The 17,830-nt window shown below is 43.0% G+C and overlaps 1 protein-coding gene across 2 annotated transcripts in view; it reads left to right on the forward strand.

Annotated features, from left to right (window-relative positions):
- ptprn2 (protein tyrosine phosphatase receptor type N2) overlaps positions 1–17,830 on the forward strand; it is a 171,711-nt gene that overhangs the window by 34,564 nt on the left and 119,317 nt on the right. For both annotated transcript variants that reach the window (XM_030756189.1, XM_030756188.1), the window contains exon 3: positions 10,566–10,679. In XM_030756189.1, the coding sequence (XP_030612049.1) occupies positions 10,566–10,679 (114 nt within the window). The remainder of the gene's footprint in view (positions 1–10,565; positions 10,680–17,830) is intronic.

A 17,830-nucleotide genomic window follows, 5' to 3' on the forward strand; every position in this document is an offset into this window, starting at 1 on the left:
GTTCACCCACCCACCTATGGCCGACCGCATTTAACTTTGCTGTACTCATGATGTAAGTCAATGGGTTGTTGTCAGTATAGATGGTGAAGTGTGGAGAGTAGTACAAGTAATCATGAAATTTCTCACACACAGCCCATTTCAAAGCGAGAAACTCTAGTTTCCCACTGTGCAGGTGGTAATTGCGTTCGGACGGAGTGAGGGTCCTTGAGCCATATCCAATGACTCTCAGTTTTCCATTCTGGCGTTGATATAGGACAGCTCCTAAACCCTGGTCTGATGCATCAGTATGGAGGGTGAAAGGGAGGTTAAAGTCTGGATAGGCCAAAACAGGTGGGCTTGTCAGGAGAGTAACCAGTTGTTCAAGAGCTTGCTGATGTTCAGTGGTCCAGTTAACAAGCTCTCGGGAGGGCAACTGTGGATGTTTAGTGGTTTTGTTTTGTACTCTGGTCTGGGCTTTCCCTGACTTACTTTGAAGCAGCTCATAGATGGGTTTGGCGATTCGGGAGAAATCTTGAATGTATGAGCGGTAATAGCCCAGGAACCCAGTCAGTTTCCTTACATCTCCAACTGTTTGTGGCCTTTTGTTTGTTAGAGTTCGTACAGCTTCCAGATCACGTGGGTCAATTTTGACCCCTTCAGATGACACAAGGCGGCCCACATATCTGACTTCTTGCTTAAAAAGCTCACATTTCTCGGGCCTTAGTTTCACTCCATGATGCTGGAGAGCCTGGAGAACCTTTCGGAGTGCCTCAACATGCCCATCAAACGTTTTTGCATAGCAAAGCACATCATCGAGATATGGAATGCAGCATTCATCTCTGAGGGGACCTAGCATCTCCTCCATGCTCCGCTGGAAGGCTGCAGGGGCGTTCGAGAGTCCAAATGGGATCCGGATCCATTCATAGAGGCCCCATGGAGTGATGAAGGCGGTGAACTGCCGTGAACTCTCAGAGATAAAGCCCTGATGGTAGGCTTTGCCTTGGTCCAGGATGCTAAACCAGGCATTGCCACCAAGGGTGTCTGTCAGGTCCTGTATTCTGGGCAGTGGGTGACGGTCAGGAACGGTCTTTTTATTCAGGAGACGATAATCAATGCATAACCTCAGGCTGCCATCTTTCTTTCTCACACAGACCACCGGAGCAGCATACGGGGATTTGGATTTGACTATCCAGCCTCTCATCAGAAGTTCTTGTATGTATTCTTTTACCTCTTTGAAAAGTGGTTTAGGGACTGACGAATAAGTCCTCTGGACAGGGATCTCATCACGGAGGGTGATTGACATTTGTAAGCTTGGTATGCACCCAATATCATTGCTGTCACGTGCAAAAGCTCCAGCCTCTTCACAAAGCATTTTGTTAACCACAGCTCGTTTCTCCTCATCAAGATGACTGAGGTCAATATTAGGTTGCCATGAGGGTGAACTGGGGCTAGCAGGAGCTGGAGTGACACTGTTGACTGTCACTGTGGGCTCAGACATGTCAGATTGCTCTGGTAAGATGACTTTTTCAACACTGTGTATACTGCCCAGAGCAGTCTTTCTCGGTAATTTGATTGCGTGTTTTGTGTTGTTCCCAACAGGTACAGCAACATATGGCTTCCTTGGATTTTGCACCTCTAACAGGCCTTCTCCAACATCCAACTCTGTCAGCTGCACATTGTTGATGTCTGGTTCAAACAGGAAGACTGAATCAGAACAATCCATGTTGGGTGGGACTTGGCACTTAACCCAGGTTACCTGTCCTGCTGGAATGACAGTGTCTTGTCTGCCAGTCCGTAGACGACCACTTTGCACAGGGGGTTTGCCAGCCTGGATGACATTTACAAGGAGCTCTGCATTCTCTGTAGATATTGACAGGGCATTACAGAGCAAAGTGGTAAGCATGGGTATTAACTTTTTAGGCTGTTCCTGCATCATCTCCTCCAGCACATTAAAACCTAGCAGTGGTCTCTCAAGTGGCAGACTACTAACAAGAAAAGGCACAGTGATTGACAAATCTGGGTTTTCATTACCCATCAAATTCACAGTAAGTGGAACCCAGCCATCAAAGGGGATGACATCACCATTAACTGCAAAAACCTGTAGTTCTTCATCATCATGGATAATCTCCCTTAGTGATTTAACTGTATTGTCAGGTAAGTATTTGTTCTTCCAGTCTCTGTCTATCATGCTTACTTGAGCTCCTGTATCTAGCAAAGCAGCGACAGCTAGGCCATTCAGGTTACAGCGAACCAGGGCTTTGCTCCCAATAAGCTTTGCCAGACGTTCACTTTTGCTGCTGGACAGGACATGGGAGGTGACACTTGATTTCTTTAGCACTCCCTGTCCTGTATTCTCTGTTACACTGTTTTGGTCTTTGATACTGACGGTTGCCAAGTTTTGCTTGTCAGGCTCATTGGTATGGCGTATGGCAGGTTGGGACTGTAGGGACCCGGTCACTGTCTGTCCCCTGGCAGGGACCGGCTCCAGTTTCCCTGACGTGTTGGCTTTCTCAGGCAACCCACTGCTCTGTGACCTTCTTCACCGCAGTAGAAGCAGTGTGTACAGTCAGAGCGATGCTGCTCAACACATTTGTCACAGCCAAACGGTCTCTCTCTTTTGTCATCTGTCCTTCCTTTCTTTAGGTTACTGACGTGCTCTGGTTTCTGTGTGTGCATTGACTGTTGCATGAGTTCAACAAGACTGGTCAGCTTTTCAACCTTCTCTGTTAGTTGCTGGATAATATCTGTCTTTTGTTTCTTCCCCACGTTCTCCTCCTTGGTACTGGGATACTGAGCAGCATTAGCTTCCACCTGGGCACTGTGTACATTTGTGGGTCTTTGACGGGTGACAGGACCTAAGCGCCTCTGTCTCTCATTTTCATCACTTAGTATCCTTTTCATGCGTTTCAGGATTGCCTCATCAGTCACACCAGCGTCCGCAAGCAGTGGTTTGAGCTCTCGGCGAACATCATCGTGTTTGTGCCCAAGGCCCTGGTATACAGTGTGGAGGAAAACATCTTGAACTGTGCTTGCACTGTATTTCACATCTGTGTCAGCATGCTTTGAGGCCAATAAAATCTTTTGCTTTAGCCCCATGACTCTGTACAGAAATTGTTGAGGAGTCTCACTGTCTTTTTGTTTGGTGCACATGAGCTCCTGGAAAAGCTCCATGTTGCTTCGCTCACCCAGGTGAGAGTGGAGGAAGCCTTTAAGCTCTTCAACAGTTAACTCATCCTTATTCATTAACATGTCCTTGAAAGGTCCAGGTTTTATAGTTCTGAGGACAGCTCTCACAATTTCTGCATCACTGAACTGCTCCTTTAATCCTTCTTCAATCTGACGGCAAACATTATTGTAGCTGATGTCTGACCCCTGGTCTGCAATCTGACCCCCATGTATCTTAAACTCCCGGCGATGGAGATAAGAAAGGTCCCTTAAGGAGACCACTTTGTCAGGTGTTGTCCCAGCTACAGGTTTGGTGTGTGCAAAGTCTCTATATTGTGGGATGGACTGCGGTCTTACTGGTAAGTGAGATGTAGAATGCAGAGTGGATGTGGGTATGTTCTGCATGATCTTCTTACCAAGTTCCTCATAAGTGGTTAGCATTTTGTGTATTTCTGTCTCATGTGTGCATGTCGCTGTGGTGGCTGAATGGTGATTAGCACTGTCAACTTCTCTTGCATCATTAACAATGATATCAATAGCATCACCATTAGTTTGAGTCTCTTCACCACTTACATTAGCAACTTGTGAGTTTATGTCATCACCTTCTGCATGCATTTTGACATTTTCCTCAGACACACAACCCCTCATGGTCACATCAACTACATCTCTCAAATCTAACAAATGAGCCATACCTTCATCCTCAGACTCTAGTAGAGTATTACTGCACATGAAACTGTTGATGTACTCAAAACAATCATCCTCACGCCCCGACTCAAGTTGAGATTGGTTCATCTCAGGTACTGCCCTCAGCGACTTGGCAATCTGGAACAGCTGATCTGCAGAAAGAGTGAACAGGTCTTTCTTGATGGCCCACACCAAGCGTTTCCTCTCACTGTCTGCCATGGCTGCTTCCCTATTCCTCGTCCTTGGTCACGCAGTCCGATAACCGTACTCTGTCTTTGTTGTTGATGGGCTGTTATTTTCCTGAGGCACAGTCTTGACTCTTCATCAGATGTAGAGGCAGGTAGGGTTGATTGGCCACATCAGGTCCTCGGTGTCGATATCACTGGATCAGCTTCCGTTTTGGCAGAGGAAGTGATCCCGGACGAGCCCCCAGAAAAACTGTAACGGGTACCGGTTCACAGCGCCCGTGAGCAGCTTTACCGATAGCTGGAATAATGGAAAACAATAAGATGACACAGGAGAAGCGGTTTGTCGTCTCTGATTCCTCCTCAGCTATATTTATTAACACATCACATATCATTAACTGTTAACACTGTCCATTTTAAATCAGCATCATCTTGCTGTACACACATATGTATAATGTCTCCTTAGACATGTTTCAGTGTCCATAAATCACACATATTCATCAGACATTAACTCTGTTACAATATCTCCTTTATGTCTCTTTCTCATATCACAGATTAACACTGGTTAGTACTGTATTTTAAATGTACCTTTAGAAAAATACCATGAGGTATTAATGGACTCCATATTAAACAGTAGTAAGTAAATAAACACAAACTTTTAAACATATTGATTAATTTATACATTTTACTCTTCTCAGTGTTAATCTACCTTTTAACTAGCACAAAGATATAAACATCAAATACATAGAGAAACTTGCCACTTAATACATGAAACAATGAGAATGAAAGTGCATCAGCTCACACAGGCTTTCAGTAGTTAGCTGCCTGCTAGCAAAATGGCCGCACTGCTGTCACTTTCACTCTCGGTGACGATCGATCTCATAAACAAAGGATAACGCATCTTACCGCTCATTAACACCATCGTTCTGAATTCGACTTTGTCTACAAACATTAACTAGCAGTTACACCCATTTTCCTTACAGTTTCAAACACAACATACCTGGAATAATGGAAAACAATAAGATGACACAGGAGAAGCGGTTTGTCGTCTCTGATTCCTCCTCAGCTATGAGGGGAATGCACGAGCGGCAGGCACACCACCATCTCACAGTGCCTCCTACTGGTGGGAGCGGAGTAACTGCATACACACTCAATATTTAACACAGTGTGTGAACCTAAAATTGACCCATATAAATACAAACAAAATATATCTGAAACACAGCATTATACACCTTATTCAAATGCTTATTTCTAATTACATCCACATGTGAACACACACTTGTGGGCTTCACAACTGCAGTCAGGCCGAGTCAGACTGCTGTTTGTTTGGAGACAGGTTGCCTCCCGCCAAGCAACCTGTGCAATCCCCTTGCGATTAAAAATGGTTGCCCTGCAGTTGATTCTGGGCAACAAGTTAGTCACTACAACGACATTCAGCAATTGACCACTGAATGTGAAAATTTTTAACGCAATCACCAATTTTTCCTAGTTGCTAGGAGATTGCTGTCCTATTTTTACTGTAGTGTATCACTGGGTGATTAAAAAGCTAAAGAAATGATTACATTGATTACTTTGGCATGTGGAAAAATCCAAAACCTATATTACTAATTAATTATGGCTTCTCAGTTGAGTATTTTAGCTAAAAGTCAATTGATTGTACTGGAAATACACTTGTATCTGTTGAGTCCAATTTTTGATGAGTCAATAATGTGGTTCGAAGAAACAGACCAATCAGCTCAGTGAAAAGTTAAAGGGTTAGATCACTGATCAATCAGGTAAATCATTCAGAAAGAGAATGGGAAAGGGGGGGGAAAACCTGCCCTCTTTTTTCCAGTTCAGTTCGACGGCTGGTTTGTTTCCCTTCCTTGGTGCAGACTAAAACAACCCACTGCTGGAGACAATAAAACTTGAGAGCTATCCACTGAATAAGCCCTAGCTAATAAAAAGAAGTCAGCTTTTAAACAAAGTAGCTTCAGTGTGTACTGTAGATTAGATAGATCATTTAATATTCTCTAAATACCTTTCGACTTCCTGCCGTCATGTCTCATTTTGATTGCAGTGCTTCAAATCTTTACCCTCATCTTTGGGGAATACTTTTCTAGGCGTTGTTCTAAAAGCATATGTGATTACCCCGGAAATGCATTTTAATTTGATAGAGCTCTCTGAAGTCTATGGCTTATTGCTATCATAAGCTAAGCTAAAGTACAGCAGATAAGTGGTACATGTTTCCCTCAGGGCACCCTATTAAACACTTAACCAACAGTGTGGTATCGATTGGTGGTTATCTTTCCTCCACTTGGGCCAATATTGTCTGAAACATCCACACCGTATTTCAGATTTAAGCCATTTAGGTGATGCTTCTATTGATCAACAACAAGTGCAACTGCAGCATAAACACTTTAAGTAACCACTGCAAAATCCATCATATCAAAAAATATGCATGGGCAGGGCTGAGGAGGCAAATCCAAGAATAATCAGGTATGAAGTGCTGAGTAAAGTAACAGTTCAGTATTAAAAGATGCTACACAGGATTTAACAAAAGACACAAGCTCTTTAGGGGAAGGAAAATGTAATAATAGAGCTGATTTATACCCCACAGCTACATTCAACAGGCAGCATGTTTTGATCTGAGAGTCTGGTTTATCTTTATTCATTTCTGTATTTCCATGGGCATTGCAGTGCATGCATAAATATAATTATCATTTCAAAGCCACAACTGTCACATGAGAAGCCCGGAATAACCTGTAAACACTTCATTAATCATATCCTGATCGCTTTAGCTTTTTTTTTGTTCCCATATCTTTCCTTATTAGCAGACTACATCTGGCCGGCCTCGGTGCGTTGATTTGAGCCTATTTATTTTCATAACATGACTTGCACACCTAATACACCTGTTCAAATACATCTTCATTTGTCTCCCAGGTCCGTCTGCCTCCTCTTCTGAATGTACAATCTTTTAGAAATGCTTTGCTGACTGTCAGCTTTAGTGTTTTCTCATGTTATCCAAGAGCATTAACTTTCACAGTTTAAATAGCTTTACCAGCAGCCGGGTGTTGCTCTGTCTGCCACAGTGGGAGGAGAGATGTGTCTGGATTTAGAGCGCTTCACCTTTTTTGGCTGAAAATCTTCTTTATTCCTGTCAATATGCTGCTTATCCAGTCATAGCTTCTTTAGTAAGAATGTCACTAATTTATGGGGTGGTGCATTTAAGGACTGATCAATTGATTGATTCTGTGGCCTGCTTTATGTATTATGGATTACATTGATCGAGATTTAATTGCACTGCAGTCTTGCCTGTCACATTGTGAGCAGTGCAAGAGGGCACATACTGATGTATTGTCGGCTTAATGTCATTTTAAGCCTCACAGGTGATCATTAGAAAATCACTGTAAATAGACTTAAGCTGGACAGGTTGGACCGTCATAGATTTCTTCCATTGATACTGACATATTTTAGGGAAATCTCTTTGCTGTTTGACTGATTCTCCTGTGTCAACCCTCTGCACCCCTAACACATGCTGGGATCCTCCAGGCCTAGAATTAAAATGTTGTTTTAAGCTGTCAAAGATAGAAAGAAAGAAAAATATTTTTTCCTTCAAGCTGTCAACTACAATGAACAATTCCTGCTTGTTTTGATCTTCTTAATCTTGTAAATATACACATTAAAGTGACAGGATAGTACTTTGTGTTTCATTGCGGATGTGGCTCTGAATGGCTCAGCACCACCTTGATAAACCAGTCAACTGTTAGATTTGCCAAACAAAGGCTTCTTTGTTGTAAAATACCTCTGACTTCTATATTTAATGCACTAAATCACTGCGTGTGTGTCTTCGTATCTGGTTGCTATCGGGAATGTCCCTGACAACAGAGAAGGAAGTAACACGTGCCATCGCCATGGAAACCAGTGAAGGATGCAGAGCATCAAACATTGAACAGTTTCCCGTCACTTGTTATGTCACCAGCCTGCTTTTATTTCTTACATAATAGCCACTGATAGTGTGTAACTGGGAGAAATAAATCACAAAATGAACTCTTATTTTGAGTTCATATTAACCACGACACCAGGGGGAAAAAAATAAGACGAGGGAACGAGGGATTGTTGGCAATGAGCAACGAGACAGTTGATGTCCTGTGATGCACGCATGTCTGTGATGATCTGAGTCTGTAGGTGGGAAGTTTTCCTCTGCGCCGTTGGAGATCTCAAAATAACTCCGGAGCGTTGCACCGTGCTGTCTATGCTAATTCACCTCCTCCCACAGGCTTTTTCCTGTACAGAGCTGTCATTTAATGATTCACAGGGAAGAGGGGGGAAACTGGAGAGGGACACACCCACATCTCGTTAAAACTAAGAGTTCAATTTAGAGCATCGTTAGAAATCACATCATTATCTTTCAAGCGGGATCACTGTAGCCAAAAGAAAATTGCTATTTCCATTTGCAGTAATTTATATTTGGTGGTATGGCCGTGTTCTGGGACACCCAGTGTCCGCTTGTATACGGAGAAAGACGGAGCCGCCAGGGAGAACCGCTGCAGAATGTTAAACATCTGATTAAGTCAGAGACAACATGAAAAGGAGGATCTGGGGTGCAGGTGGGATGTAAAGAGGCGTGCATTTGTCCAACAACTTCAGACAAGCTAATGCAACTTAAAATAATGAGCCTCACTTGAGATTGGATTGCTAATTTGCTATGTAGAACAGTGATTGCACCTGAGCTTAACTTAATGACTTGCCCGAACTAACTCTATGCTTGATTTGTAACTATCCCCCACTGATTTTTTTTTTTTGTAGTGCACATTGCACTGTAATAACTTTTATTAGTTACTGGATACATCAAAAGCAGCCAGTTGGTTTGGACACCTGACTCTGATGCCTGCTCAACAGTGAAGCCAACTGAGAGGAGGCCCTGGATCAGCTCCACAACATAGAGACAATATGTTTCTTGAGGATAGAAGAGAGTTTCACTCTTAATGCAAAGAGACTCACTCTCCACTCAAAACACTGATATAGCTGTGGTCGGAAGTTTATATACATTGATCTTAAGCATTAATGTCATGGTAATATTGAGCTTTTGATGATTTCTTTGAAGTGTTCTTTTTCCAGAGTGGAACGATTGTACAGCATACAATAGCCCAATCTTTGTTTCGTTTGACCATGAAACGTTTCTCCAGAAGGCATTTGTCTTGTCCATGTGCGCAGCTGCAAATTTCAGTTGAGCTTGAAGGTGGTGATTTTGGAGCAGGGGCTTCTTTCTTTCTTTGATGTTCCTGAACATCCTAACCAATTTCCAATATGTGCTGTCAAACAAATCCTTTTTATGCCGGCAAAGAGAAACTATCAATTGTAGGCTATCATGATCTCTTATGAGAAGTTAGTAGGTCTTGGCCTTGTCAAGTTAAAAGACACTGTAGAACCCTCAGCACCACTTATTAAAATATTAAAGAGAGTGTATGTATACATTTGACCTTGTGTGTATTAGAGAAAATCCAAAAATAAATTCAAACTTGTGCACTCCTGTTTTTTTCAATTCATTAAAGATGTATGCTGTACAATCATTCCACCCTGGAAAAAGAACAGTTCAAAGAAACCATTAAAATCCCCAAATTACCATGGCAGTCATGCCCATCATGAGTGAATGCAAACTTCTGACCTCAGCTGTATCTGAATGATAGCTATAATTTATCATAAGTCCTTTGATTTGTACTAATCTATTTTCATAACCCTAGACAGAAAATTGCAGCGTGTAATGGACATCAGTTTTTGTGTATTCTTTGGTTCCCGATGTGTCATTAAGCATCACTCGTAGCACTGATGTTTGCTGTCATTGTCCGACATCTTGGGGCTAATTAATGGGAAGCTGTGGTGCATGACCAAGTGCTGATTCACATCATTAAATCCCAGCTAATCACAGTGGCATCCCTTACACATACTCTCACATGGCATCATGGATGATTGCACACATATGCACGCACACTCGCAGAGGAAGTAGCTCAGATTGAATCTGCAGGATTCATCTCCAGAGATCTTCTTAGACTTTCATTTGGTGAGTTTAGCAAACAAGATGCATGGATTTATCTTCCAAGCTGAGAGAAGGTGACAACGTGGGTCATTTATATTCTAGGCCGTGCATCTACACACTCTCTTCTGACCCCCTGAGCCTCAGCATCTTTCAGAGGTCTACACAATCCATTGAATTATGGGGCTGATAGGGGCTCTGTGGCGTGGGTTGCCTAGCAACCTGTATTGAGTGAGGCAGGAGGCTTGCTGATAGGGAGATTACTGGGGTTCCTGATAAAGTCCTTCCTGCCATGAACGGCTGCTTATCGTGGTGCTGTCGGAGGAAAAATGTCAGCTATTAGCTCCCCCAAAACAGGAAATCAGAGCCACAAAACACTGCAGGTGCCTCACACAAATATAGCATTTTATCTGGGCAGCTTTAAAACATCAAAGCCACAAAAAAAAAAAAAAAAGGCTGCAATTTTTTGGGGGTGTCTGTCATTTGAGCTGTTAAAAAACCCTAATAAAAGTGTTTTCACCATTTTCCTCTCTCTGTAGATGGAGTGTTTGGAAGGTGCCAAGAATTGGCCGGTGCAGACCTGCACACGTACGATATTTCTTCCTCTGCTCTGCAACGCCTCAGGATCCTCCTCCAGAAACTGGCTCACAGAGGTACAAACAGCCTGTCTGTCCTTGTCCAACTTTCTTTTTGTCTCTTCGGCATCAGTCACAGCAAATGCCTGTCAACTGCCATTGCGCGATGCAAGCCAAATAAGCCAAGCTGTCTCTTTGGCTAGGCACAGCACACCACCGGAGAGCTAGAACAGGTCATTTGACTCATATCAGGCCATTGTTGTGCCCCCATCGCCTAACTCTGGCAGCCAATCAGACTGGCATGTATGCTGGTCAGACATTTAAAGCTAATTTTGTGGATGAGTGGCTGTGAGGTGTGCAGTGTAATCACATCAGACAGCCTCTCCTTCTAGCTCACTGACAGCTGGCGGTGGGGGTTTTTATCACAGGTATACATCTTCAGAGAGATATGTTACATAAGAACTAACTATATGCACATCTCATTAAGACTGAAGTTAGTACAAATGCTGGCTTTCCTTTGGAATTTATATAATCAATGCATCCAATGTGGCAGATTTTATATTCATGTCTTATACTGGTTGTGGGGAACAAAGTCTTCTCTTGCTGATACAGTGTAAACAGCAGTGCTAATTAGAAGGCACGAATCAGGGAAAAAATAGCTTGAATTCTGTGTACACTGGAAAATATTTCATGGGTCTGTGATTTCTTAATAATTTAATAGCATGTTTCCTGGAAGCAAATATGTAATTTGGTACTCATTATAAGTGAAAAATGTAGACACAACATGTTCAGGCAGTACATTTCTAATTAATTACATCCAATAAATGCCTGAGTGGGTGTGTGTGTGTGTGCACAGCAGGTCAGCTGAACATGCAAAAATAGGAAACATGTCTACAATTCAGCATGGACAGCAAAACCCATTATAAACTCATTAAAATGAATAGGTACCAAGAAAACACATGTTTCCTTGTGAGGAAAAAAATTATTCTATGTTCTCCAAACCATTTTGCTGCCTGTAACTGCAGATATGACCCACCAGGGGGCAGTAGACACCTTTAACACAGACCGTGACCGCTCAGCCCTCTGAGCATAATTGGCTTTGCAGGGCACTCTGAGCTTAATATCTTTTAACAGGCGTGAACCAGTGTTGAAAATCATTAAGAGTAAGCAGTCGGCCAGAGGAAATCAAAAAAAAAAAAAAAAAAAGAGGGGAAAAAATGGAGTGATGAATATTATGCCAGGCGAGACCACACACATTTATTCTAATTACTGCTTAGAAATAAACAAATGAGAGTGAGGAGGATGAGAAGAGATCCGGTGTGTAATTTTTTTTCTGCTCCGTTTTAAGAGGTGTTTAATTCTTCAGATGGTTTTCATTATGAGACTTTTTCTCTGACCTTGTGTTTTAAGAATCCCGACACCACAAACATGACATCACTTTGAAACATGCTCGCCTATTCTGTCTAGCAGAATTACATCCACAGACACGGAGCATTATCTTCGGATGAGTCCACAATGCACTGTTAATGCTCGGTGGCACGTTATTCTTATCAGCTCAACGGCTATTGAAGTGTCATGTTTGAGGCATCAGAGACCCTTTTTTGAGCCTAGACAGGGTTATAGAGACCATTGTACTGTAACCTAAATTGAAGAGATGAAGGGGAGAAAAAAATGGGCAGGAACATCAATGGAATCGATTTACAATCCTCTTTATCTTGCATCAGAGCAGGTAGAAATCACACAATCTCTGCTCACTGCACAACACCAATGTCATTCAGATCAATAGAAATTGACCCTTGTACAAAAGGGCTTGGGTTGTCTGGATGTGTCCCCATTGGCAGAGCACATTGTCTGGTATTAAATTTTCACCAGAATACCTCTTGAATGCAAGACACTGTCATCCAGCTCCAAATGACTTTTATATTACACATCATCTGAAGCTTCGTTGGTATTCACCATGCGCAGCCACAGTCTTCCTACACATTTCATATAGTTAGACTGCTGTCATACAGCTTTGGGATCATTATGGCTCTGCTAAATATATGTGCTGCTGTAGTCTTGGATTGTGTGAATATACACGCAGCAGCTAATTCAGTTACTGCAGTGATTTGAATTTGATGTTCAATATATTCAAATGATGAAGTATTTAATTGACCGTTCTCTAAAGCCCTCACTGGAACAGCAATTTTCCAATCATAGCAGTGCTTTCCCTACTTTGTAGGGGGGCAATGATAGGGGACCAAAGGCAGAGTTTCTCCTCTGTTTTTGAGTATATTCAGTCCCCGCCTCTGGTCTCTGTTTCACCCTGTGTGTGTGATGGGAGTGGCTAGCAAAACAGAGCAGAGGAGAGACAGGTGAACTAAAGATAAATTCACATAGTGAGAGAGAGAAAGATAATATACTGTAAGTGCAATAAAGTCTTCCCAGCAGGTAGTAATTCAGCTAAAACCATGCACAGCCAGAATCTCCTCTGTATTTGCCTACAGAGGGGGATTTTCTACCACCACAGATGTGCTCCCATGCAGCTGTGTGACAGTCAAGGACAGAGACAGTGGAGTTCACCAGGAACAGGAGACACACCGAAGAAAAACGAAAATTCAAAACACAACATACAGTGGCTGAAGTGGACACTTTTGGCTGTTTTTAACACTCAGTTTCACTTGAGCTCTTCTCCCCAGCTGGCTGATGGACCAACAACAATGCAAGCAAAAGTAGCCCGCAGACTGGTTGTACCACCATTTTTGACACTGCCCCCTTTGGGCAAGAGGCGCTCTCTGCAGGTAGATGGGCATTCCAAAGCTACCTGTGGACAGTGCTCCCGTTCTCATCATATGTGCTGCTTTTGTAATATGCATGTGATCTCCTCTGTAAGAGCAATGATGAAACTTGAATTATATTTTGGGGAAGAGGAAGAAGTTTTAGTGAGCCAAATCTGAACAGTAGAGCAGATGGTGGGTGACGATTGTGTTGCTGGGGCCGAAAAAAAAAAACCCTCATGTTTTAACTGTGCTGTGAGTGGGTGCACAAATGCACCAAAGTTCAGCTGGTTTGTACTCAGATGTTTTAAGATGTTGCAATAGATGTCCACATTGCGAGTCTAATGGTGGGGAATTAGCATAAGCTGAAAAAAAACGGCAAGAATTCTCCTGGTTGTGCTCCTGGCCTGATGCTCATTCTTCAGGCTTGGATGCTGTGGGTTCTTCAACTGATGGCTGCTGTTTGTTTTCTAGCCTGAGGCCCAGCTATCGTATCCCATGATAATCCTTGACATGAAGGTTGGGTCTGAGGTCCATGGTGATATGAATGCATGTCCATGTGCTAGTGCAGTCAAAATTTGACCAGGGACCTATCTAAAGAACGAAGGAGGAGTGCCCCAAGCAGCACACTACCTTTAAGGATAGATAAGATTTTTGCTTTTTTTTTTTTAAAGGTGCTGTTAGAAAACATTTTGATTGGGTACCTAGGTCTTTTAAACACTCACAGCCTGAGTATAGCAAAATTCCTGAAGATGCTAGAAGCTAATAGCAGGGAAGCTAATCCTGGCCAGAGCACTTGCAGCTCTACTGCGTATAATATAGCTGCTACCCCCCACCTTTTACAGGCATAGCAACCGTAACCATGGAGGAAGTGGGACTTAGCAAGCAGTTGTGCTCCTAGAAGATGATTGCACATAATACCCTGCATTTCATACTAGGTCCAGGTCAAGGACCAGGTCAAGGACCTTTCAAGCTCCACATGTTAAACATCAGAAAAAATTATGTCACAATGCAAGATTGGTGCTATACAGTTGATGGAACACGTCAAACTACAGTAACCTAAAGTTAGTTGACCTCCTGACCCTGTAGAGCAGCAGATAGTCTGATACAGACAAGTCAAGTAAGATGATGCACTGTGACAGTTGCATTAGCGTTATTGACAGGAATCTTCGGTCAGAGAGAATCAGTGACCATGAACTGACATCATGTCCCTCCAGCGGTACAGATACAGATACAACAGGTTACTCCTGGTCCTGCTTTGCTTTCTGCACAAACCTGCTTTCATTGACAGACAAGCAACTAAACCTGTTGTTGTTCATTGTGTTTCACTCTGTCTCTTACTTCACAGCCCAGCTAGATAACAATGGAGAGAAAAGATACACTTACACGCTAACATGCTGTTAGCATGTGAAAACTAGAGTGTGAAGACTAGAGTTGTTATGAGGAAAACACAGGGGCTCTACTGAATCACTTAGTGTGACTGAGGCTACTGCAGACTTTGACTTGGAGCAAATTATTTGCTGCAATTTAATAAAAGGCATAACATTATGACCACTGACAGGTGAAGTGAGTGGGTGGGATATATTAGGGAGTAAGTGAACATTTTGTCCTCAAAGTTGATGTGTTAGAAGCAGGGAAAATGGGCAAGCGTGAGGATTTGAGCGAGTTTGACAAGGACCACATTGTGATTGCTAGACGACGGGGTCAGAGCATCTCCAAAACTGCAGCTCTTGTGGGGTGTTCCCGGTCTGCAGTGGTCAGCATCTATCAAAAGTGGTCCAAGAAATGAGCAGTGGTGAACCAGTGACAGGGTCATGGACGGCCAAGGCTTGTTGATGCAGAAAGGTTGACCAGTGTGGCCTGATCCAACAGACTTACCGAAATTACCGAAAAAGTTAATGCTGGTTCCGATAGAAAGGTGACAGAATTACACAGTTTGTTGTGTATGGGGCTGCATAGTCGCAGACCAGTCAGGGTGCCCATGCTGACCCCTGTCCACCGTGGAAAGTGCCAACAATGGGCATGTGAGCATCAGAACTGGACCAAGCAGCAATGGAAGAAGGAGGCCTGGTTTGATGAATTACATTTTCCTTTACATTACGTGGATGGCCGGGTGCATGTGTGTCACTTACCTGGAGAACAGGTGGCACCAGAATGCGCTATGAGAAGAAGGCAAGCCGGCGGAGGCAGTGTGATACATTGGGCAATGTCCTGCTGGAAAACACTGTCCTGCCATCCATGTTGATTTAACCTTGACATGTACCACCTACCTAAGCATTGTTGCAGATCATGGACACCCTTTCATAGAAACGTTATTCCCTGGTGGCTGGTGGCTTTCTTTTAGCGCCTTGCCACAAAACAAAAATGGTTTAGGAATGGTTTGAAGACCACAACAACAAGTTTGAGGTGTTGACTTGGCCTCCAAATTCCCCGGATCTCAACCCAATCAAGCATCTGTGGGATGTGCTGGACAAACAAGTCTGATCCACGGAGACCCCACGTCGCAACTTACAGGACTTAAAGGCTTTGTTGCTAACATCTAGGTGCCAGATACAACAGCACACCTTCAGGGGTCGAGTGGAATCTATGCCTCAACAGGTCAGGCTGTTTTGGCAGCAAAAGGGGAACCAACACAATATTAGGCAGGTAGTCATAATCTTATGCCTGGTACTGCTTGTACACTTTCTTTAAACTCCAAAAATAGAAACATTTGGTTGAGGTGTGTGAAATGATCATAACCAATATGACATAAAACATTTTTAAATTGTGCACAATTTTAAAAATATTTTTGCTGCAACATGCAACACAGCAAATGCAGCAGTATGTTACAAATGTGTATTCACATAACAGAGCCTGACTGTCCTCTGCACTGTTGGTTTAATGTATGTGTCAAATTCAGAGTGACACATTTCATTTTGACTAATTAAATAGAACTTGCTGCTAAATAATTCACGCTCTTTCCCATTAATGTCTTTAAAATCAGTTGGTGGACAGAAGTAAAGGAAAGGGGAAAATCTGCATTTCAAAAAAATAAAAACCCACCAGATGAAACAACAAGGCATGTAGACAGGATCCCATCTAATAGGCTTTGAATATTTAGGAGGCCCCCCTCACTCCCTCTCCCTCTGTCACACAGAAAACAGACAGGAGGCCAACAGAAATATCTTGCTTGTTTGAAAGCTGTTGCGCTAATGGCAAGGCGTTAATTAACTGAGGCATTTGCCTGAGACGGGATGCTATCCTTAACAGGCAAAAAGCAGTAGCACTTGATGATGGAACCTGCTCTTTCTCTGGACTTACAGATGAATTTGCATGACATTTAGCTCCTCAGTGCCAGGATAATCAGTGGAGAGGTTGATTGAGAGGAACCCATCCATAAAGGCCCCACCACTTTTCTTCCTGACTTTTTCTTTTACAAAATGGCTCATTTTGATTCTGTAATTTGCGTCAACTTACCTTTTTCCTCAAGTGGGCCCATCACAGACAGACAAAACATTGGTATGTATGGAAATGACTGCATCTCCCAGGAGACAGAGGGGATAGAGGTGTCACAGTCGATGAAGCCAGCCTCATCCCGTTGCGACGCCATCGCATGTTTACCCTGAACCAACTACAGTAAACCGCAGGTGCCATATGGATCCTTTAGGGATGACGCCAGTCCCGATTCTTCCATCACCCACTGATGATGGCATAAATGATGATCACCACTGTAATATATAGCAAGTACACACCACACTGGGTAAGCCACGGGTAGTTAACTGTCATTGTTGTATGGATGGATGGCTGAGCTGCGTTCCAGAACAGTGACAACATACGCTGCTTTGTGCTCCATTCAGTGCTGCCAAGAATGACTAGAGGCATCTGTAGCTACTCTGCATTGCTCAGATCCTCATCTGGTGCTTATGAATATCTATGAGAATATCCAGCATCTATTGGTGAGAAACCCGGCTAATGAAGACATTCTACAGTGTTGAAATGCTCATTCCTTCACATATTTCTACTTCACAGTCTGTTTCCTTATTAAACATAAGAGCAGCATTGGTTTATCTAGGTAGCCACCTCTTTAGAGTCTGGTAAAAAGTTAAGTGTGTGGCAGCAATTAATTGTTTCTCATTATAAAATACTCTTATTCTTGAATTGCCGTGTCATCTGCAAACATCTTAGCTTGTGTTTTTAAAGTATAATATCTTTGGTGTTTTATGTTCTTTGCCAGTGGAATCCTGTGTCTCTTGGCTCACTGGGAATGGGGCCATGTTTTGGGTATCTTTTTTTGCTTGGGTAGCTCCATCTGGTCCTGGCACCACTGTGCTTTGCCCCTGCCCAGGAGTTCTGCATCCCAACTATGTGTTGGCAATTAGCAGGGATGTTGGCACGGCGTCAGGCCACTGTGTGACATTCTCCCCGGGCTTGTTGATGGGCTGTGGTGTGTGTGCGTGTGTGTGTATGTGTGTGTGTACATGTCTGTGTAGACAT

The sequence above is a fragment of the Archocentrus centrarchus genome, chromosome 20 (assembly GCF_007364275.1).
Source record: "Archocentrus centrarchus isolate MPI-CPG fArcCen1 chromosome 20, fArcCen1, whole genome shotgun sequence".
NCBI lineage: Eukaryota > Metazoa > Chordata > Actinopteri > Cichliformes > Cichlidae > Archocentrus > Archocentrus centrarchus.